The 23,879-nt window shown below is 39.6% G+C and overlaps 1 protein-coding gene across 2 annotated transcripts in view; it reads right to left on the reverse strand.

Moving 5' to 3' along the window:
* SVOPL (SVOP like) overlaps positions 1-23,879 on the reverse strand; it is a 67,691-nt gene that overhangs the window by 18,412 nt on the left and 25,400 nt on the right. For both annotated transcript variants that reach the window (XM_049641928.1, XM_049641930.1), the window contains 4 exons: positions 16,307-16,380; positions 5,942-6,147; positions 5,203-5,314; positions 4,391-4,472 (listed from right to left, as the gene is read on the reverse strand). In XM_049641928.1, coding sequence (XP_049497885.1) covers positions 4,391-4,472; positions 5,203-5,314; positions 5,942-6,147; positions 16,307-16,380 — 474 coding nt within the window. The remainder of the gene's footprint in view (positions 1-4,390; positions 4,473-5,202; positions 5,315-5,941; positions 6,148-16,306; positions 16,381-23,879) is intronic.

A 23,879-nucleotide genomic window follows, 5' to 3' on the forward strand; every position in this document is an offset into this window, starting at 1 on the left:
ACAATAGCCAAAGTATGGAAAGAGCCCAAATGTCTAGCCATGGATGAATGGATAAAGAAGATGTGGTATATATATACAATGGAGTATTACTCGGCAATCAAAAAGAATGAAATCTTGCCATTTGCAACTACGTGGATGGAACCGGAGGGTATTATGCTAAGTGAAATTAGTCAGAGAAAGACAAATATCATATGTCTTCACTCATATGAGGACTTTAAGAGACAAAACAGATGAACATACGGGAAGGGAAACAAAAATAATATAAAAACAGAGAGAAGGACAAAACATAAGAGATTCTTAAAGATAGAGAACAGAGGGTTGCTGGAGGGGTTGTAGGAGGGGGGATGGGCTAAATGGGTAAGGGGCATTAAGGAATCTATTCCTGAAATCATTGTTGCATCATATGCTAACTTGGCAATACATTTTTAAAATAATAAATAAATAAATAAATAAATAAATAAAATGTGAGGAGAAAAACAATAACAGGGACCAACAATGGTACGAACACGGATGAATCATCTGTCAACCTTTGCTGATTGACATTAGACTGGCTACAAATGTTGTTTTACAAGTTAAGGGCAAAGTAACCTCTAGAGTCATATGCTCATGCTTCTTTAGATTATTTGCCTTCTCCAGGTACATCTCTGAAGGTGTGCAAATGCATGTCAAGAGAGCTTTAACAAGTTAGAGTCCAAATTCTGGAATTGCTGCCCTAAAGGGATTTAGATTATCTGAATTTATTCTATGAGAAAAAGGAAACTTTAACAATTCCAAAACGTCAAAACAAAAATTTGTAATTCTCCTCTATCTGACCACCCTTATAAACTTTTTAAATAATGCTTCCTACTCTGCTTCTATCACTATTGTTTTTTCCCTCTTTTTGTTTTTTTTTCCTTACGGCACTTATTACCTGACAAGTAGATTTGCGTATTGTCTGTCCCCCACCCCACTAGAATCTAAGTTTTTTGAGAATAGGGATATCTTATGTTCACTGCTGTACCCCCAACATATGGGGAGAAGGTATCAATAAATGAATGAATCTAATCAAACATCTATCTAAGGTGATTCAATAAACATTTCTTAGGTGCATTTGTAAGTAAAGGGATAACTAAGGCTAAAAAGAAAGAAAGAGGCACATTAATTTACCACCTATAATAGGACTTTAATAAATGTTAGCCAACAATATCATCATTTTTATTATTACATGTCCATGATTTTAGATGACATACGACCTTGGAGACAATATCTTGGAGCTTCCTCTTGGCCATGGGACAAAATCCTGACTTTGACTCTCTCCCATCAAGACTATATACACATTCATTCTTTGTTTAGACAGGAAAGGAAAAAACCTGATGAAAAGGAACATGAAGGCAGTCATAAGAAGATAGAAGCTTTATTAACAGCAGGATTCCTGATCATGAAGAAGCAAAAAGGTGGGGACTGATTAACCAATTTGTTTCAGAGAACATTTTGAGGTTTTAGTTTCTTTCAATAAAACACACTATGTATCTGTCAGATGTGAAAAAAAATCAACAAAAGCAGGCCAATACCAAGACATATTGCAGTTAAATTTGCAAAATAGAGTGTTAAAAAAAAAATCCTAAAAAGCAGCAAGACAAAAGAAGTTCCTAACTTACAATGAAAGACCCATAAAGCTAGCTGCAGATCTCTCCATAGAAACCTGGCAAGCCAGAAGGGAGTAGCATGATATATTCAAAGTGCTGAATGGAAAAATTTGCTGCCAAGAATACATTATCCAGCAAGGCTATCATTCAGAATAGAAAGAGAGATAAAGAGTTTCCCAGACAAACAAAAACTAAAGGACTTTGTGTCCACTAAACCAGCCCTGAAAGAAATATTAAAGGGGACTATTTGAGTGAAAAGGAGAGACCAAAAGTGACAAAGGCAAGACAGGAACAGAGAAAACTCCAGAAACAACCATAATACAAGTAATAAAATGGCACTAAATGCATATCAACAATTCCGCTGAATGTAAATGGACTAAAGACTCTAATCAAAAGACACAGGGTGTCAGTGGTGCCTAGGTGGCTCAGTTGGTTAAGCTTCTGACTCTTGGTTTTGGATCAGGTCATGATCTCATGGTTTCTTGAGTTCAGGTTTCTTGAGTTCTGTGCTGGCAGCACACAGCCTGCCTGGGATTCTCTGTCTCCTCTCTCTCTGACCCTTCCCTACTCATACTGTTTTGGTCTCCCTCAAAAACAAATAAACTTTAAAAAAAATACATATGGTGTCAGAATGGATTAAAAAAAAACTAGACCCATCTATAAACCTCCTATAAGAGACCCATTTTAGACCTCAAGATACCTGCGGATTCAAAGTGAGGGGTAAACATTTATCATACAAATGGATATCAAAAGAAAGATGGAGTAGCAATATTTATTTCACACTAACTAGATTTTAAACCAAAGACTATAACAAGAGATGAAGGGCACTATATCATAAAAAAGGGGACAATCCAACAAGAAGATCTAACAGTTGTAAATATTTATGCCCACAAAAGTGGAGGCACCCAAATATATAAAACAATAACAAATATCAAGGAGCACGTTGATAATAACCCAATAATAGTAGCAGACTTCAGTACCACACTTACATGAATGGACAGATCACCTAAGCAGAAAATCAACAAGGAAACAATGGCTTTGAATGACACACTAGACCAGATTCAAAATATTTCATCCTAGAGCAGCACAATACACATTCTTTTCAAGTGCACATGGATCATTCTCCAGAAGAGATCACATACTGGTCACAAATCAGGCCTCAACAATACAAAAAGACTGAGATCCTAACATGCAAATTTTATGATCACAACACCATGAAACTGGAAGAAGAAATTTGGAAACACCATAAATACACAGAAATTAAACAACATGTTACTAAAGAATGAATGGGTCCACAAGGAAATCAAAGAAAAAACAAAAATACATGACACCAAATGAATATAAAAACACAATGGTCCAAAGTCTTTGGGATGCAGTAAAGTGGTCATTGGAGAGAAGTATATAGCAATACAGGGCTACATCAAAAAGCAAGAAAAATCTCAAACAACCTAAACTTACACCTAAAGGAACTAGAAAAAGAACAAGAAATGACGCCAAAACCCAGCAAACTGATGTAGCCACTGTAGAAAACAATATGGAAGTTCCTCAAAAAGTTAAAAATATAACTTCCCTATGATCCAGCAATTGCACTACTAGGTACTTATTCATAGAATACAAAAATATTGATTTAAAGGGGCACATGCACCCCAATGTTTATAGCAGTGCTATCAACAGTAGCCAAGTTATGGAAAAAACCCAAATGTCCACTGACTGAAGGAGATAAAGAAGATATGGTGTGTATATATATATATATATATATATATATATATATATATATACACACACACACACACACACAGACACACACACAATGGGATATTACTCAGCCATAGAAAAGACTGAAATCTTGTCATTTGCAATGACATGGATGGAGCTACAGAGTATTATGCTTAAGTGAAATAAGTCCATCAGAAAAACAAATACTGTATGATTTCACTCTTACATAGAATTTAACAGAGCAAACGAGCAAAGAGAGAGAGGCAAACCAAAAAATAGACTCTTAACTATAGAGAACAAATTGATGGTTACAGATGGGAGGTGGAGGGGGCGATGGGTGAAATAGATGATAGGGATTAAGGAGTGCACTTGTTGGGATGAACAATGGGTGATGTATGGAGGTGTTGAATCACTATATTATACACCTGAAACTATTTTTACACTGTATGTTAACTAACTGGAATTTAAATAAAAACTTGGAAAGACAGAAAAGAAAATGAGCACAGCTTTACCAGTTCCTATAGTGCAATTTTCTCTAGCTTAATGAAGGACAACACCAGTTAAAATACGGTTGAATTTCCTGTTCAGATATTGTTTATTTCTAGGAATACTAGCTCTTCAGTATGGGTGTTTATGAGGAAATTCTCAAGCTTCTTTAGGTAGTACCTTGCATAAAATAGATGTATCAATTTAATAAATTCATAAAGAATATCATATTCAAGTTTAAGCTATTTCTATTTTATTCAAACTTAAGCTACATGTTGCAAGTAACAGATGGATGAAAAATAGCATAGTGCTAGGACAATAAGTTGTTTTTTACATGTGTCACAAGAAAGGCAGGTCTTAAATTTCTTCTTAGAGACTGGCTTGCACTAGACTTTATGGATCAGAGGAAGCTATCAAATAAACCTCCTGCTATCATTTTTAGGAGGTATTTTTAGAAAATCATTCAAAGTCAAAAGAAGCTAGGATGCATTGTCTGTGGACAGAGACCCTGAGTAGCTCACCTTGCATGCCTTGGTGTACCCAAGCCCCTCCCAACAACTGACCTCAGCAGTGTAAATATAGATGGTGTTGAAGTTGGCTGCCACCAAAGCCCTCAGCATGAACAGGAAGCCAATCAGGCCAGCACTAGGAAACAAGATGCCAGAGAAGTTAGGAAAGGCAGTATGGAGGGCCTTCCATGGCCCTGACAAGTGCTCACATTACATAACTGAGCATTACAGGTGTTAACACACGCCTACAGATAACCAAGTCCCAGGAGGTGCTGCTTCTCAACTGGCCTGATTGTGGGGTCCTCAAGTAAATGCCTGACTCCAACCTTTAACCCAACTTCCTGTCCCCCCCTCCCCAAAGTGGGCAATTCCAGCTTGCCCCCCAATCCCAGATTAGCACATCTTCTGCCACCACCCTCCGAAACCAATGCAGTTCACAGAACGACACATACTATAATTGAGGACATTTAAGGATTGCAAATTAATAGTGAAATAAATTTTTATGCCACAGGTATATTACCTGTTTCCCTGAACTATCTTAATAATGGTCCGGGAAATTTGGTAAACAATTACAGTCCTGAGATTCCAGGAAGCTTTGCATAAAGATCCTAAGTATCCTGGTGGGTGCAATGATTGCACCAGCACTAGCACCTATACCCTGGAATAGCTGATAGAGGGCTGGGTCTGTGGAAGAGGGAAGTGGGGGTGGCATGGAACAGAAAGGCCATTCCAGTAAGACCAGCAGCCTATTCACTACTCTGCTCATGAAAGGTTCTTTCCCCCAATGAACACTATGGGTCAAGAAACTCCAACTTAAAACCACTGCACAAAACTAGATTGTTCTGAAGCAACCAGAGAGAAAATACCTTGATGTGCAAATGTTGAGAAGAAGGAAGAATAAGGCTGTACATCCCATGGTGATAGAAAGACTCAGCCGTCTTCCCAGGAAATTAATGCCCAGGATATTGAAAGGATTCACTAGAAAGCAAATGACAATAACAACTTCTGAAATCTTGAAAGCAAGATGCATTTACCAACATTGGCAAGGATTCCTCACTGTCATTTAAGAAAGAGGCAACTTCATCCAGACCTCATGTGTGTTCCAGCCAAAACCCAGTAACATGATCATCAAACTCAGGATTCCCCTTCAATATGTTTTTTCTTCATAGGTCCAAGAATGAAAAGCAATGGCATATATATAAAGGATATTTTATGCCCAAGATTCTTATTACAACATGTAGGTCAATCACTAATTGAAACCCTGCTAGATCTATATTTTAAATGGTTTATACTGTTTTTCATCAAATTCAAGGTTCTGTTGGTTTTTAAGTACCATTATTTTATGTCTACTGAAACAAAACCAGTGCTGCAAATTGAAATCTAACATGCCACTGTAAGACACATCTCACTTTCAGAGATGTCAAAACATGGAGGAAAACACGCATCCTAGAATTGATATAATACAGTAATTCAAAGCTCTACTCCTCCAGACTTCTCCCTATACCAATCTGCACTGGAGACATGTCAGCAAGATGTGGGGACTTGTTCAGCTCTACCAGGCAGGAGCCACAGAGAGGGACCCAATACACAGAGGTAGACACTTACGAGCAATTTCCCCAATGGTGCTGATAATCATGGTCTGGTAGTCAGAGGGGGCAAACATGTGGCAGTGGCAGGGACTCTGGCTCCCTTCTGTGTCCCCCACAGTCACCACCACCTCAGACTCAGACCGCGAGCCACAGACCAAGTCCCGCTCCAGCAGCTCGGCACTGGCCAGAATGACTCCATAGTAGGCGAAAGAAATTCCCAGCCTGGAAGTGAGAGAAGCCAGTCATTAGAACGGCTGCCACCAGCCTGAAGGAGGGGCAGTGCCACCAGAAGTAGAGAGAAGGGGATAGAAGCCCCCCACCCCCGCCCTCTTCTAGCAGTCAGGACAGGAGGCACTGGGTGGGAAGAGCATGGAAGGCAAGTCTCACCTATCTCATGGAGCCTGGGGGAAGTGTGCAGGGGAACTGGAGTGGGAAATGGATTTGCAAACACAGCCTAGAACCAGATCCCGGAGGACCCCACAGTCAGTGAGGGAGTTTGAAGCACAAAACTGCTTGTTTAAAACAACACACATTTATTCCATCAGTCCTGTAAGCCAGAAGTTGTATGGGTCTGACTGATTTCTCTGCTCAGAGCCTCAGGAGACAGAAATCAAAGTGTAGGCAGGGCTGCATTCCTTTCTAGGTGTGGGGGGAAGAATCTTTCCAGATTCTAGGCAGAATTTTCTCCATGGGGCTGGAAAACTCCTCTCCATTTGCTTGCTGCTATTTGTTTTTATTCTTTTTAAATGTTTATTTATTTTTGAGACAGAGAGAGAGAGAGAGAGAGAGAGAGCGAGCATGAACGGGGAAGGGGTAGAGAGAGAGAGGGAGACACAGAATCCAAAGCAGGCTCCATGCTCTGAGCTGTCAGCACAGAAACCTATGTGGGGCTCAAACTGATGAACTGTGAGATCATGACCTGAGCTGAAGTTGGACACTTAACTGACTGAGCCACCCAGGTGCCCCTCCTTTGCTGCTATTGACCAGTTGCTCTCAGCTTCTGCAGGCTTCCTTCATTGCTTGTCTTCAGTCAGTGAGTGTGGACCCATTCCTTCTCAGGCCCTGGAATCACCCACCTCACCTCTTGCTTTCTTCTCTGCTCCATCTTTGATTCCAACTGGAAAAATCACTCTATTCTTAAAAACCCAAGTGACTGGAGTCTTCCATTTTGATGTCATACTCTATGTACTTTGTTTCATTTTGTTTTTGTTTCATTCTCCTTAAGAATACGTAGGGTGTTCCAGAAAATTTCAAAACAATTCCTTTTCTTAGAATTACAAAGCAGGCATTTGTGATTTTTAAAGCATCTAATTGGGGGAGGGGGCAGGGCCAAGATGGCGGAGCAGCATGGAAGTTCTCTGCTTCTCTTGTCCCTGAAATGCAACTAGATCAGCAACAAACCATTTTGCACACCTAGAAAATTGATCTGAGGATTAACACAACAATCTGCATAACTTGGGCCACAGAATTTGGCAGATACACAGTGCAGAGAGGTGAACTGGGAGAAGAAAGAAGCCACGGAGGGTTGGGAGCTGATTTAGTTTGTGGAGAGAGTACAGAGATGCGGGGAGGTATAGGAAAAGCACTCCCCCCAAAAAGCAGATGGAGAGAAAAAGAAAGAGTGGAAACACCCAGAAGGGTCTGAACAAGAAAGGGATAAAAGAGAAAGGAGAGGGTTTCAATACCATTAGGACTCTATAAATAGGGCAGAGCAGCACTGGAAAGTCCTCAGCCCAATACGTGGCGGTGCTCTGATGGGAAGGGCAAATCCCCAGGAACTGGTAGCAAGGTCCAAAGGGTCCTTGGGCCACACAGGGAGAGGCAGTTCCCCTGCTGAGAGGACATTTGGTAGAGGATGTGCAGCCTCCCCACAGGAAAAGGTCCTAGTGGACCCTGGAGAACAGCCACTTTTGCTGGTGTTGGAACAAGGACAACAGAATGTGGTGAAACCTGGTGCCAGTTGTGTGCTGTGATTTGCCATAGTCCCTGAACCACTGATGCTACACAGTCATGCAAACTTTTTCAGGTGCAGAAAAGTCTCTGGGTCTCTGCAGTGTTGCAGTTGCACAAGTGTTCACAGAGTCAAGCTGGCACCTGGCCATTGCTCAGCAAGACCCTCCCCCAGAGGGTCAGGGCGGGCCCAAACTGCAGGGCCCTCAAAAGTGAGAGGTTTGGAAACAAAGCCCCATCTGGGGTAAAATTTAGGAAGCAGTGCCACCTGGCAGGCTGACAGCTTGGTCGCGGACAGTGGAGAAGCAGGAAGTGGATGGAAGCTGGAGATAAAGGAGGGGTGCCTGATGGCTGGTTGAGTAGGGCAGAGTTCTGATGCTACAGACTGGGTCACTGTGTGATGCCATTTTCACCTCTCCTACACCTGTGCATACATGTACACACACACACCACACCAATCCACGGCAATAAGCTAAGCAGTGCCACCTAGTAGAGTACGGAGCTCTTACACCAAGCCCTGTTCAAATGCAGCAACCAAGCCCTAGAGGATGACCACAAGTCTCTTCACCTGCTTAGTTTACAGACTATAAAGTGATTCTAGTAGAAACTGGATGTAATTTCATTCAGATTTCATTCTGTTCACTGATCCATCTATTCATTGTTTTTCTCTTTTCTTATTCTTGGATACAGAAAGAAAAAATATTTTTATTTTCTGTTTTTATAAAAAATTTTTTACTTTTTTTTACATTTTTTGGTAATTTTTAATTCTATTTTACTTTCTCCATTTTATTCTATTTTATTCTATACATTTTTTTAAAGTTTAAAATTTTTTCTTTTTCTTTCTTTCTTGTTTCCCCTTTTTCTCTATTCTATCAAGCTTCTTTCAACTCCAGACCAAAACACACCTAGGATCTAGCTTCCTTTATTTGATTTTTTGTGTTGTTTTTAATTTTTTAATTTTAATTTTATTAATTCTTTTTTTCCTCCAAAATAATGAAATGAAGGAATTCACCCCAAAAGAAAGAACAGGAAGAAATAACAGCCAGGGATTTAATCAACACAGATATATCTAAGATGTATGAACTAGAATTTAGAACCACAATAATAAGAATACTAGCTGGGGTTGAAAAAAAAGCATAGAATCCCTTTCTGCAGAGATAAAAGAGGTAAAATCTAGTCAGGACGAAAAATGCTATAACTGAGATGCAATCTCGAATGGATGCCATAGTAGCAAGGATGGATGAAGCAGAGCAGTGAATCAGTGATACAAAAGACAAAATTATGCAGAACAATGAAGCAGAAAAAAAGAGGGAAACTAAGGCAAAAGGGCATGATATAAGAATTAGAGAACTCAGTAACTCATTAAAAAGGAATAACCAAATCATAGGAGTCCCAGAAGGTGAAGAGAGAGAAAAAGGGGTAGAAGATTTATGTGAGCAAATCATAGTGGAAAACTTTCCTAAACTGAGGAAAGGCACAGCCATCAAAATCCAGGATGCACAGAGAACTCCCATTAGATCCAACAAAAACCTACCACCAACAAGGCATATCACAGTCAAATTCACAAAATATTCAGGCAAGGAAAGAATCATGAAAGCAGTAAGGGGGGAAAAAGTCAACCTATCAGAAAGACAGATCAGATTCACAGCAGACCTATCCACAGAAACTTGGCAGGCCAGAAAGGAGTGGCAGGATATATTAAATGTGCTGAATCAAAAAATATGCAGCCAAGAATTATTTATCCAGCAAGGCTGTCATTCAAAATAGAGGCATAATTTCCCACATAAATAAAAACTAAAGGAGTCCATGACCACTACACCAGCACTCCAAGAAATTTTAAGGAGAACTCTTTGAGAGGAGAAAAGATGAAGTGAAACAAAAAAGACCAAAAGCAACAAAGACTAGAAAGGACCAGAGAACATGACCAGAAACTCCAACTCTACAGTCAACACAATGGCAATAAATTCGTATCTTTCAGTACTCATTCTAAATGTCAATGGACTAAATGCTCCAATCAAAAGACATAAGGTAACAGAATCAATAAGAAAACAAGATCCATCTATATCTTGTTTACAAGAGACCCATTTTAGACCTAAAGATGACTTCATACCGAAAGTAAGGGTATGGAGAAATATCTATTATGCTAATGGTCACCAAAAGAAAGCCAGAGTAGCCATACTTATATCAGACAATTTATATTTTAAAATAAAGACTGTAACAAGAGACGAAGGACATTATTTCATAATTAAGGGGTCTATCCACCAAGAAGATCTAAAAATTGTAAATATTTATGCCCCCAATGTGAAACACCCAAAAACAGAAATCAATTATTTACAAATATAAAGAATTGGCAACAATACCATAATAGTAGGGGACTTCAACTCGCCACTTACAGCAATGGACAGATCATCTAAGCAGAAAATCAACAAGAAACAATGGCTTTGAATGACACACTGGACCAGATGGACTTAACAGATATATTCAGAACATTTCATCCTAAAGCAGCTGAATATACATTCTTCTCAAGTGCACATGGAACATTCTCCAGAATAGATCACATACTGGAACACAAATCAGCCCTCAATAAGTACAAAAAGATTGAGATCACACTGTACATATTTTCAGACCACAATGCTATGAAACTCAAAATCAACCACAAGAAAAAATTTGGAAAGACAACAAATACTTGGAGATTAGAGAACATCCTACTAAAGAATGAATGGTCTAACCAAGAAGTTAAATAGGAAATTAAAAAGCACATGGAAGCCAATGAAAATGATACTACTACAGTCAAAAACCTCTGGAACACAGCAAAGGCGGTCATAAGAGGGAAGTATATAGCAATCCTGGCCTTCCGAAGGAAGGAAGAAAGGTCTCGGATGCCCAACCTAATCTTATACCTTAAAAACTGGCAAAAGAACAGCAAATAAAACCCAAAACCAGAGGAGACAGGGAATAATAAAGAATAGCAAGGAAATCAATGCTATGGAAACCAAAAAACAAGTAGAACAGATCAATGAAACTAGGAGCTGGTTCTTTGAAAGAATTAACAAAATTGATAAACCCCTAGCCAGTGTGATCAAAAAGAAAAAGGAAAGGACCCAAATAAATAAAATCAAGAATGAAAGAGGAAAGCTCACAATCAACACTACAGAAATACAAACAATAATAAGAGAATATCATGAGCAACTATATGCCAATAAACTAGGCAACCTGGAAAAAAATGCACAAATATCTAGAAACATATAAACTACCAAAACTGAAATAGAAAGAAATAGAAAATTTGAACAGACCCATAACCACTAAAGAAACTGAATTAGTAATTCAAAATCTCCCAAAAAACAAGAGTCTGGGGCTGGATGGCCTTCCAGGGGAATTCTATCAAATATTTAAAGAAGAGTTAACACCTATTCTTTTCAAGTTGTTCCCAAAAATAGAAATGGAAGGAAAATTTCCAAACTCATCCTATGAGGCCAGCATTACCTTGATTCCAAAACCAGACAAAGACCCCACTATAAAGAACTACAGACCAATTTCTCTGATGAACATGGATGCAAAAATCCTCAACAAGATACTAGCCAACCGGATCCAACAATACATTAAAAGCATTATTCACTATTGTAAGTGGGATTTATACCTGGGAGGCAGAGCTGGTTCACTATCCACAAATCAATCAACGTGATACATCACATTAATAAAAGAAAGGGCCAGAACCACATGATCCTCTCAATAGATGCAGAGAAAGCATTTGACAAAATACAGCATCCTTTCTTGATTAAAAACCCTCAAGAAAGTAGGGATATAAGGAACATTCCTCAAGATCATAAAAGTCATATACGAAAGATCCACTGCTAATATCATCCTCAATGGGGAAAAACTGAGAGCTTTTCCACTATGGTCAGGATCACGACAGGGATGTCTACTCTCACCACTGTTATTCAACATAGTATTGGAAGTCTTAGCCTCAGCAATCAGACAACACAAAGGAATAAAAGGCATCCAAATCAGCCAAGGAGGATGTCAAACTTTTAGTCTTTGCAGACAACATGATGCTCTATATGGAAAACAAAAGATTCCACAATAAAACTGCTAGAACTGATCTATGAATTCAGCAAAGTTGAAGGATATAAAAATCAATGCACAGAAATCACTTGCATTTCAATGCACCCATAATGTAGAAGAAAGGGAAATCAAGGAATCGATCCCATTTACAATTGCACCAAAACCAATAAAATACCTAGGAACAAACCTAACCAAAGAGGTGAAAAATCTATACACTGAAAACTATAGAAAGCTTATGAAAGAAATTGAAGAAGACACACAAAAAAATGGAAAACATTCCGTGCTCATGGATTAGAAGAACAAATGTTGTTAAAATGCTGATACTACCCAAAGCAATCTACATATTCAATGCAATCCTATCAAAATAACACCATCATCTTTCACAGTACTAGAACAAACAAGTCCAAAATTTGCATGGAACCAGAAAAGATCCTAAATAGCCAAAGCAATCCTGAAAAAGAAAACTGAAACTGGAGGCATCACAATTCCAGACTTTAAGATGTATTAGAAAGCTGTAATCATCGGGGCGCCTGGGTAGCTCAGTCGGTTAAGCGGCCGACTTCGGCTCAGGTCATGATCTCGCGGTCTGTGGGTTCGAGCCCCGCATCGGGCTCTGTGCTGACAGCTCAGAGCCTGGAGCCTGCTTCCAATTCTGTGTCTCCCTCTCTCTGACCCTCCCCTGTTCATACTCTGTCCTCTCTCTGTCTCAAAAATAAATAAACGTTAAAAAAAAAAAAAGAAAGAAAAAGAAAGAAAGAAAGCTGTAATCATCAAGGCAGTATGGTACTGGAACAAAAACAGACACTCAGACCAATGGAACAGAATAGAGAACCCAGAAATGGACCCACAAACATATGGCCAACTAATCTTTGACAAAGCAGGAAAGAATATCCAACGGAATAAAGACAGTCTCTTCAGCAAATGAGGCTGGGAAAATTGGACAGTGACATGCAGAAGATTGAACATGGACCACTTTCTTACACCACACACAAAAATAAACTCAAAACAGATGAAAGACCTAACTGTAAGATAGGAAGCCATCAATATCCTAGAGGAGAAAGCAGGCTTCAGCCACAGCAATTTTGACCTCAGCCGCAGCAACTTCTTACTCAACGTGTCTTCAGAGGCAAGGGAAACAAAAGCAAAAATAAGCTATAGAGACTTCATCAAGATAAAAAGCTCTGTACAGTGAAGGAAACAATCAGTAAAACTAAAAGGCAACCAACAGACTAGGAGAAGATATTTGCAAATGGTATATTAGATAAAGGGTTAGTATCCAAAATCTATAAAGAGCTTATCAAACTCAACACCCAAAACACAAACAATCCAGTGAAGAAATAGGCAAAAGACATCAATAGACATTTTCCAAAGAAGACATCCAGATGGCAAATAGACACATGAAAAAATGCTCAACATCACTCATTATCAGGGAAATAAAATAAAAACCACAATGCAATACCACCTCACACCAGTCAGAATGGCTAAAATTAACAACTCAGGCAGCAAGAGATATTGGCGAAGATGCAGAAAAATAGGAACCCTTTTACACTGCTGGTGGGAATGCAAACTGGTACAGCCACTCTGGAAAACAGTATGGAGGTTCCTCAAAAAATTAAAAATAGAACTACCCTGTGACCCAGGAATTGCACTACTAGGTATTTATCCAAATGATACAGGTGTGCTGTTTCAAAGGGGCACACACACTCTAATGTTTATAGCAGTGCTATCAACAATAGCTAAAGTATGGAAAGAGCCCAAATGTTCATCAACGGATGAATAAAGATGTCATACACACACACACACACACACACACACACACACACACACACACACACTGGAATATTACTCAACAATCGAAAAGAATGAAATCTTGCCATTTGCCATTTGCAACAACATGGATTGAACTAGAGGGTATTGTGCTAAGCGAAATTAGTCAGAGAAAAGACACGTATCATATGACTTCACCTATATGTGCAATTTAAGATATAAAACAGATGAACATAAGGAAAGCAAAAATAATACAATGGAGGGGGACAAAACATAAGAGACTCTTAACTATAGAGAACACACTGAGGGTTGCTAGAGGGGTTGGGGGTCGGGGGTGGGCTAAATGGGCAAGGGGCATTAAGGAGGACATTTGTTGGGTAGAGCACTGGGTGTTATATGCAGGGGATGAATCACTGGATTCTAGTCCTGAAATCATTATTCCACTAAATGCTAACTAACTTGGATATAAATTTTAAAAATAAATAAATAAATAAAACTCAAGTGATTGGATTGGGCTCACTTGCTTAATTCAGGATACTCTCCCTATTTTAAGGCCCATAACCTTATTTACATCTATGCAGTCCTTTCACATGAGCACCCAAATTAGTGTGTGATTAAATCAATGGAAGCTGGTAATCTTGGGGTTCATCTTTAGAATCCTGCCTATCCCCAAGTGTCTTTAGCAGGCCATGAGAGGAGAACAGAAGGGTTTTGCTTTTGCTTTATGTTTTCTTCCTGTCTTTATTCTGTCTATTCTTTAATTAATATTTTTGTTGAGATATAGAGTTATATAAAAGTTCATGTATCAAAGTCAGGAAAAGGAATAGTATCAGCCTCTCAGAAACTCCCCTTTTGCTCCTCTCAGTTTTACAGAAATTGTTGCAAAAGTCAGCTGTAAAAGACACATATAGGGAAAACCAGGGGAAATCACAAATGTTCTGGGTATTGGCTGATCTTAATCAGATGACTGTTCATCTCTGTCATCGGTTGATTGTAGAATTGGAGTCATCTAAGAAAAGGCCCTCAAGTAATTGAGAGTCTTAAAGTATCTGGGGTTGAAATGTCATGAAGCCTGGGCTTTCTTGAAAATATGTCAGCACAGGAAAACAGCTGAAGCAATAATGAGTGACTATCAATGACTGTCAGATCTGGGTGACGGGTCAGTTTCAGGTCATCACAGTATCCTGTACTTTTGTGTGCATTTGCAAATTCTCACAATGAAATATCAAAAAACACCCCACAAGTAATTATAATACTCTCCCTTGTTATTCAAGTAGCTTGAGTTCAATTTCCAAATATTAAGAATATTTTAAAACTTAACATCTTAGGAGGTGACATACGAACCTATTAACAATTATTACATCCGGGAAAAGCAGATAGACAGACAACCACTTTTCTGGATTGAAACACTATAGATTAGTTTTGTCTGCTTTCTCTATTTATATAAATGGAATTGCATAATACGTACCTGTGTGTCTGGCTTCTTTTGCTCGTTATGACATTTGTAAGATTCAGCGATGTTGAATGGAGATAACTAGTTATCTCCTTTCCATTACTGCATAGTTTTCCAGTTTATGAATGTAACACTATTTATCCATTATACTGTTAATGGAATTGTGGGCTGTTTAGAGTTTGGGGCTGTGACAAATAAAATAATGCTATGGACATTCATGTAAAAATATATTGTGGTAAACATATGTATGCATTTCCGCTAGGTGGAAACATATGCGTGGACTTACCGAGCTGTAGGCTGTGCATATTTTCAACTGTGATAAATACCTCTAGACGGTTGCCCAAAGTGGTTTTAACTTGAACTTCAGTCAACAGCGTGTGACTCCACTTTATATTCTTCCTAACACTTGGTGTAGTCAATCTGTTCAATTTTAGCCATTCCAGTGGATATGTAACAGTGTCATTGGTTTTAATTTGCATTTCCCTGGTGACTTTCAGGTTGAGCATATTTTCATATGTTTATTTAATACAATTTTGGTCAAATGCCTATTCAAGTCTCTTGTTGAGATAGAGGGTAACATTTCTCTACTGGGTTGTATATCTTTTTCTTGTCCAGTCTTGTAATTTTTGAGATATTTATAATATGTATATGGATTTATTTGGTACATATTTTAGAAATTTTTTCACCCAGTTGGTGACCTACTTTTCAGATTGTTCATATCTCACGGCACAGAGCTTCTAAGTTAATGTAGTAGCACTTTTTGTATCTTGTTTAGAAAATCTTTCTGGACCCAAGGTTATGGCTACAGAGATGTGAAGTACAAAGAAAACTGCCATAGCCTATTCCATTGAATTTGATTATTGGTGACTCCAAAGGATCCCTTTCCATCATGTGGTGAGGAAAAAACCCAGACTACAAAAGTTTAGAACGTGAGCTCATATGAAAAATAAAACACTGGTCATGGACAATTTCTTTCTCCTTTAAAAAAAAATTGGTTCATTTACTTATTGGTTTGGTGGTGGTAGTGGTGGAAAGATAAGACATTGCTGGAGTCAGCCTGTGGTTTTTCTGTCCAGTGGCACAGAGTGGATTTACTTAAGTCAGCTTTGTGTTTATTGAGAAGTCATTTTGAAATAATTACACTCTTACCATATGACCCAGATCTGTAATGTGGTCCGTAAATATTTAGCATCCAATAGGTCTGCAAATCTTCCTCTTTTTTCCTGGGGTAGTGAAAAGGGACAGGGAGATTAGATTTAGTGGCTTAAGGACTGGCAAAGCTTTCTCTAGCATTTTGGAGAACAGAAAATAAGAACAGCTTGGGAATGTGGTGGAGCGAGAGAACCACTCAACTCCCAGGAGTGCACTCACCAGGCCCACAGATCATTGCTTCTGCACGTTCATCTCAGCCAGTCTTTGCATGCTTTTTTAAAGTTCTTTTTGAACTTCTACAAATGTTTATTTATTTTTGAGAGAGAGAGAGAGCAACAGAGCACAGTGGGGGAGGGGTAGAGAGAGAGGGAGACATAGAATCCAAAGCAGGCTCCACGCTCTGAGCTGTCAGCACAGAGCCTGCTGTGGGGCTCAAACTCATGAATGGTGAGATCGTGACCCAAGCTGAAGTCAGACACTTAGTGAACTGAGCCACCCAGGCACCTCTGCGTGCTTTTTATTATCACTGGCAAGGACCAACCCATTGAATTGAAGACTCTAACCCTTTTTCTCTTCCTCTTCTCACCAGTGCCGGTGAATGGTGGAGCTGAGCATGGAAAATAGGATACATGAAAAGTATAATTGTAAAGCTGATTGGAGATTCTTTTTTTATATGTTTGTTTATTTTGAGAGAGTGGAGAGCGAGCAGGAGAGGGGCAGAGAGACAGAGAGAGAAAGAGAGAATCCCAAGCAGGCTCCATGCTGTCAGTGCAGAGCCTTACATGGGTCTTGAACTCACGAAACTCTGAGATCATGACCTGAGCAGAAACCAAGAGTCAAACGCTAAACCCGCAGAGCCACTCAGGTACCCCTGGTGGAAGATTCTTTTAAACTTCATAGTGAAATGAAAAATAGCATTATTTTTCATAGCAAGAGAATTGTGTAAGGAAAAACTGGCATACATGTCGAAAAAGGATAGAATGTCTGATTTCTTTTTGTGTCTTTAGGGTGATTCGCAGAAGTCTTATCCATAGTCAGTGCTAATTAAATATTTTGAATAAAAATAAACAAAGATGGGTTATATATGATTGGGCAGTGGTGGATTGTTATTTAAAGCTAGGAGAGTGTTATGCTAAGTGAAATAAGTCTTACAGAGATAGATACCATATGTTTTCACTCCTATGTGGATCCTGAGAAACTTAACAGAAACCCATGGGGGAGGGGAAGGGAAAGAAAAGTTAGAGAGGGAGGGAGCCAAATCATAAGAGACTCTTAAAAACTGAGAACAAACTGAGGGTTGATGGAGGGTGGAAGGGAGGGGAGGGTGGGTTATGGGTATTGAGGAGGGTGACTGTTGGGATGAGCACTGGGTGTTGTATGGAAACCAATTTGACAATAAATTTCATATTTAAAAAAATAAATAAATAAAGCTAGGAATGCTTCAAAGCGTGCTCTGTTGAAAACCAACTATTCTTTTCTCACGAATAGACCTGAAATTACAGGTCCCCTCTGGCGAGACCAGCAGTAAACCAGGCATCCTGGATTTTGTTGTCACAGAAAGTTCCAGTTTGAAGGAGCTTGCTCCAGGGACTTTTTAAAAAAGTAATCTCCATGCCCACCATGGGGTTCCAGCTTACAACCCCTAGATCAAGAGCCAGCCAGGGACACTGCTGTTCCAGTGACTTTTAGGCTCAGCTCCTAGAGGTCACTGTGGAAACAGGGGAGCGACTGACAGTCCTCTTTCATCTGCTTTACATGTTGGGGCTCTGGCTACTTATCATTGGAAAACCTCTGAACTAGTCCTAGCCTTCCATTTTTCCAATACAGAAAATGTGGCCCAGAAAGGGTAAGTGACTTGCCCCGGGTCACAGAGCTGGTGGGCAGCAGAGCCAGCCTGCTCTCCAGGTCTTCTAAGTACTAGTCCTGACTCTTGCCCATCTACCTTTCTGACATGCCCCCTTGAGTTTATGTGTGACTATGGTCCCCTCAACTTCCCGAGTGTAACCGGAGATTCAGAATGCTGAGTCTGCAGTGAATCATAATGAATTACAAGTTGCATTCACATAAATTATTTGGCCATGAACCTTTGACTACAAGCCAAATTGGTGGACTCACTCATCTCATCTGTGGTGTGGCTCTTCCTTAGCCAGTGCCCGGAGCTTTTCATCTCCGTGTCTGTGCCGTGAAGCTGCACAGGCTGGTCTGCCCATATCATCTCGTCCAGCCTCCTCCGCATGGCATTCTAACGACAGCTGGCGTGACCAAATCCACTGCACATTCCTGCCTCTGGTCTTGACTCACACCATTCCTCCTCTTTCATCCCCTGAGGCTGCCTCTCCTTTCAGGGTTTGACTTTTGCCACAGCGATCCCCTCAAGGGGGCTCGACTGCCCTGGCTCCTGGTCACCTCTCTGCTCCAATCCTATACGATGTTGCCTATGCCACTCACCTGGTTCTAACATCTGACTGTTCTGTGGGTGATTCTTTGCTGTGTGAGCCTCATCTCACCAAGCAGAGTGTAAGAGACTTGAAGGCAGGGTCAATGACTTGTAGCTCTGTATCCGGGGGCCTCGCACAAGAGACAATGGCGGAGATGGACAAGAACCTCTGATGGGCATGTGGATGGAAGCTGCACGCTGAAGGCGAGAGAAGGAAAGCAGGAGGAAGAGGAAAAGGAAGAGGGAAAAAGGAGAAGGATGTAAGAGGCAGGGGTGGGGAAGATATGGAATGTGGAGAGAAGATAGAGACCAGAGAGGGGTGGAGGAGGGAGCGTAGTTGTTATGGGAATTGAGTCTCTCCAATTTAGTAATTTAGTACAGTAACAATACTGTGTAATATATTTGACACTTGTTAAGAGAGTAGCTCTTACATGCTCTTACCACAAAAAAAACAAAGGGTAATTACGTGATATGACAGAAGTGTTCACTAACTCTATGGCAGCTAACATTTTGAGATATATAAGCGTACCAAATCAATACACTGTGCACCTTAAGCTTATACAATTACATCTCAATAAAGCTGGGAGAGTAAAAAACAAAAGAATAGGCTCTCCAACCGCCATGCCAGCCCTGGTAAGAACCCACAACTTTTCTCCATATCACTGGTGTCCCTGCTTTGTGTCATTCCCCACCTCTCTGGTGATGCCTTTTGCTCTGTCATATGTCCAGCATCCTTGTATTCTGTCTTTCCTCCTCCTATTCAAGTCTGCACTTAGCCATGGATCTAAGGATGCAAAGGCTGATTGATAAAGGTCACAGGAAGCCTTAAATGCTGGGATGAGGATTCTGGACTTCACTCATAGTCAGGGACTGTGAGGGGCGGAGGTGGGAGGCACTGAAGGCTCCTGAGCAGCAGGGGTGGTATTGACGTTTAAAGACAATTTGTCTGACAGTGTTGTGCTAGATGAAATCACGGAGCATGGGGCAAGGAGGTAGCTGTGTGAAAGAAAGAGACTAGAGTAAAAGCCACCGTTTTAGAAGAACCAATGGGATTGGCAGCCGATCATTCTTGGTTGTGCAGAGGCTTACAATGAGTCAAAGGAAACCCCACAGCGAGATGAACATTAATGAACACCTGTTTCAGGCCGCAATGTGAAATATGCCAGACACAATATTGTATAATTCCCCTTATATGAAATAGAGAATAGGCAAATTCCTAGAATCAGAAAGCAGAAGTTACCAGAAGTTTGGGGTAGATAGGCGTGAGGAGTTATCACCTCATAGAGTATCTGTTCAGGATGACGACAAAATCCTGAATGTACTTAATGCCACTGAACTTTATGCTTCAAAATGATGACAGACACAAATGGAAAAATATTCCATGCTCATGCATCAGGAGAAAAAATATTGTGAAAATGTCCATATTACCAAAAGCAATCTACAGATTTACTACAATCCCTACCAAAATATCGACAACGTTTTTCAAAGAACTAGAACAAATAATACTAAAATTTGTATGGGACTACAAGAAACTCCTGAACAGTCAAACCAATCTTGAAAAGGAGGAACAAAACCAGAGGCATCACAATCCCAGATTTCAAGATGTTCTACAAAGCTATAGTAATCAAAACAGTATGGTGCTGGCACAAAAACAGACACAAAGATCAATGAAACAGAATAGAGAGCCCAGAAATAAACTCACAATTGTATGTTCCAATTAATCTTCAACAAAGGAGGCAAGAGTATGCAATGGGGAAAAGGCAGTCTCTTCAACAAATGCTGCTGGGAAAAATGAACAGCTACATACAAAACAATGAAACTGGACTACTTTCTTACACCATATACAAAAATAAGCTCAAAATGGATTAAAGACCTAACTGTGAGACCTGAAACCATAAAAGTCCTAGAAGAGAGCACAGGCAATAATTTCTCTGACGGTGACATAGCAGCATTTTTCAAGACATGTCTTCTGAGGCAAGGGAAACAAAAGCAAATACAAACTTTGGGACCTCATCAAAATACAAAACATCTGCACAGCGAAGGAAACAATCAACAAAACTAAAAGACAACCTACTGAATGGGAGAAGATATTCACAAATGACATATCCAATAAGGGGTTAGTATCCAAAATACATAAACCATTTATGCAACTCAATACCAAAAAAAAAAAAAACCTAAAAAATCCAATTTAAAAAACAACAGAATACATGAACAGACATTTCTTCAAAGAAGACATCCAGATGGCCAACAGACACAAGAAAAGATGCTCAACATCACTCACCATCAGGGAAATGCAAATCAAAACCACAATGAGATATATCCTCACTATAGTTAATTTTGAGTAACATCAAAAACACAAGAAACAGAGTGTTTCTTGTGAGCCTGGGTGGCTCAGTATGTTAAGTGTCCAACTCTTGGTTTCAGCTCAGGTCATGATCTCACAGTCTTTGGATCAAGCTCTGTATCTTGGGATATTCTCTCTCTCTCTCTCTCTCTCTCTCTCTCTCTCTCTCTCTCTCCCTATCTCTCTGCCCCTTCCCCACTCACAAATGTGCAGGCACTCACTCTCTCTCTCAAAATAAACATTTTTTTAAAAACTACAAGAAACAAGTGTTGGTGAGAATATGGAGAAAAGCGAACCCTCTCGCACTGTTAGTGGGAATGCAAACTGGTGCAGTCACTATAGAAAACAGTATTAAGATTCCTCAAAAAATTAAAAATAGAATTACCACATGATCCAGCAATCACATCACTAGGTCTTTACGCAAAGAATACCAAAACGCTAATTTGAAAAGATATGTGCACCCTTATGTTTACTGTTGCATTGTTTACAAAAGCCAAATTATAGAAGCAACCCAAGTGTCCATCCATAGATGAATGGATAAGGAAAAGGTGGTGTATAAGTACAGTGGAATAATACTCAGCCATCAAAAAGAGTGAATCTTCCCATTTGCAATGACATGGGTACATCTAGAGGGTATAGAGGAAAAAGTCAGAGAAAGACAGTATCACATGACTTCACTCATATGTGGCATTTAAGAAACAAAACAAATGAACAAAGACAAAAAGAGACAAAATAATGGATTTTTAATTATAAAGAACTGATGGTTACCAGAGGGGAGGTTTGTGGGGAGATGGGTGAAATAGGTGAAGGAAATTAAGAGTGCACTTATCATGATGAGAAACGAGCAATGTATAAAATTGTTGAGTCACTATACTGTATATCTAAAAGTAACACAACACTGTACATTAATTATACTAGAATTAAAACTTTTAAAAAGCCTTGCCTGGAAAAAAAAAAAGATTACAGTTGACGCTTGAACAATGTGGATCTGAACCACACAGGCCCACTTAAATGTGGATTTGTTTTTAATAAATACAGCACAGTACTATAAATGTGTGTATAAATGTATGTATAAATGTTTCCTTATGACTTTTTTTTTTTTTTTAAGAGAGACAGCAGGGGAGAGAGCAGAGGGAAAAAGAGAATTTCAAGCAGGTTCCATGCTCAGTGCAGAGACTGATGCGGGGCTCGATCCCACAACTCTGGGGATCATGACCTGAGGGGAATTCAAGAGTTGGACACTCAACTAACTGAGCCACCCAGGCACTCCATCTCTTATGATTTTCTTAATTACATTTTATTTTCTCTAGCTTACTTTATTGAAAGAACACAGTATATAATACATATTACATACAAAATCTATGTTAATCAACTGGTTATGTTATCAGTAAGGCCTCTGGTCAACAACAGGCTATTAGTAAAGTTTTTGAGGAGTCAAAAGTTACCCATAGATTTTTAACTCCACAGTGCCCCTAACCCTTGTGTTGTTCAAGAGCCAACTATGCTCACCTTAGAATCTTGGATTCTTCACTTTTCTTTTCTGAGGTCAGTTTCTTTTTTTTTTAAAGTTTATTTATTTTTGAAAGAGGGAGAGAGACAGAGTTTGAGCAGGGAGGGGCAGAGAGAGAGACACAGAATCTGAAGAAGGCTCCAGGCTCCAAGCCATCAGGACAGAGCCTGACACAGGGCTGGAACTCACGAGCTGTGAAATCACTACCTGAGCCAAAGTCAGCCACCCAACCAACTGAGCCACTCAGGTCCCCCTTCTGAGGTCAGTTTCTTAATTTGACAAATAAAAGTAATAATATTTGCCTACCTCATAGGGATTTTCTCTAAGTATCAAATAAAAAATGTGTGTGTGTGTGTGTGTGTGTGTGTGCGCGCGCGTGTGTGTAAAGAGAAAAAAGGGTGCCTGGGTGGCTCAGTTGGTTAAGGGTCCAACTCTTGATTTCAGCTCAGGTCATGATCTCAGGGTTGTGAGATCCAGCCCTGCATCAGGCTCTGTGCCCAGCACGGAGCCTGCTTGAAATTCTCTCTCACACTTTCTCTGCCTTACCCTTGCTCATGTGCATGTGCGCTCGCTCTCTCTCTCTCTCTCTCTCTCAAAAAAAAAAAAATAAATAAATAATAAATAAAAATAAAAATAAAGAGAACAAAGAATAGAGATAAAAAACATATGAGAACTTTCCCCTCAGGAAATTCAGTCTTCTGGTAAGAGTCTTTTCTATTTTGTTTTTTGTTTTTTGTTTTTTAATGTTGCTGAGGAATATAAAAAGACTTGAATAGTGGGAACATATACTTTTATCAAAACAAGAATTTTTAATACTATAAAGGTATCAATTCTCTTTACGTATTAACTAATAATTTCAACACCATGCCAATTAAACTTTTAAAAAATGTTTATTTATTTTTGAGAGAACGAGGGACAGAGCGGGAAGAGGGGAGGGGCAAAGAGAGAGAGGGAGACACAGAATCCGAAGCAGGCTCCAGGCTCTGGGCTGTCAGCACAGAGTCTGACACAGGGTTTGAACTCACAAACCGCGGGATCATGACCTGAGCTGAAGTCAGACGTTTAACTGACTGAGCCACCCAGGTGCCCCAACACCATCCCAATTAAACTCTCCTAGATTTTGGAGGTAAATTAGGAGAAGATCTTAATAAAGTGACTTCAAAGCTGTTCTAGAAAAACAGTACTCAGAAAATAATTTGGAAAATTCTGAAGAAGAATTTTGACAAGGGGGACTTACCCTAGTAATACAAAAAAATACTGTTATTAAAAGCATCACATT

This window comes from Panthera uncia, chromosome A2 (genome assembly GCF_023721935.1).
Source record: "Panthera uncia isolate 11264 chromosome A2, Puncia_PCG_1.0, whole genome shotgun sequence".
In the NCBI taxonomy this organism is placed as follows: Eukaryota; Metazoa; Chordata; class Mammalia; order Carnivora; family Felidae; genus Panthera; species Panthera uncia.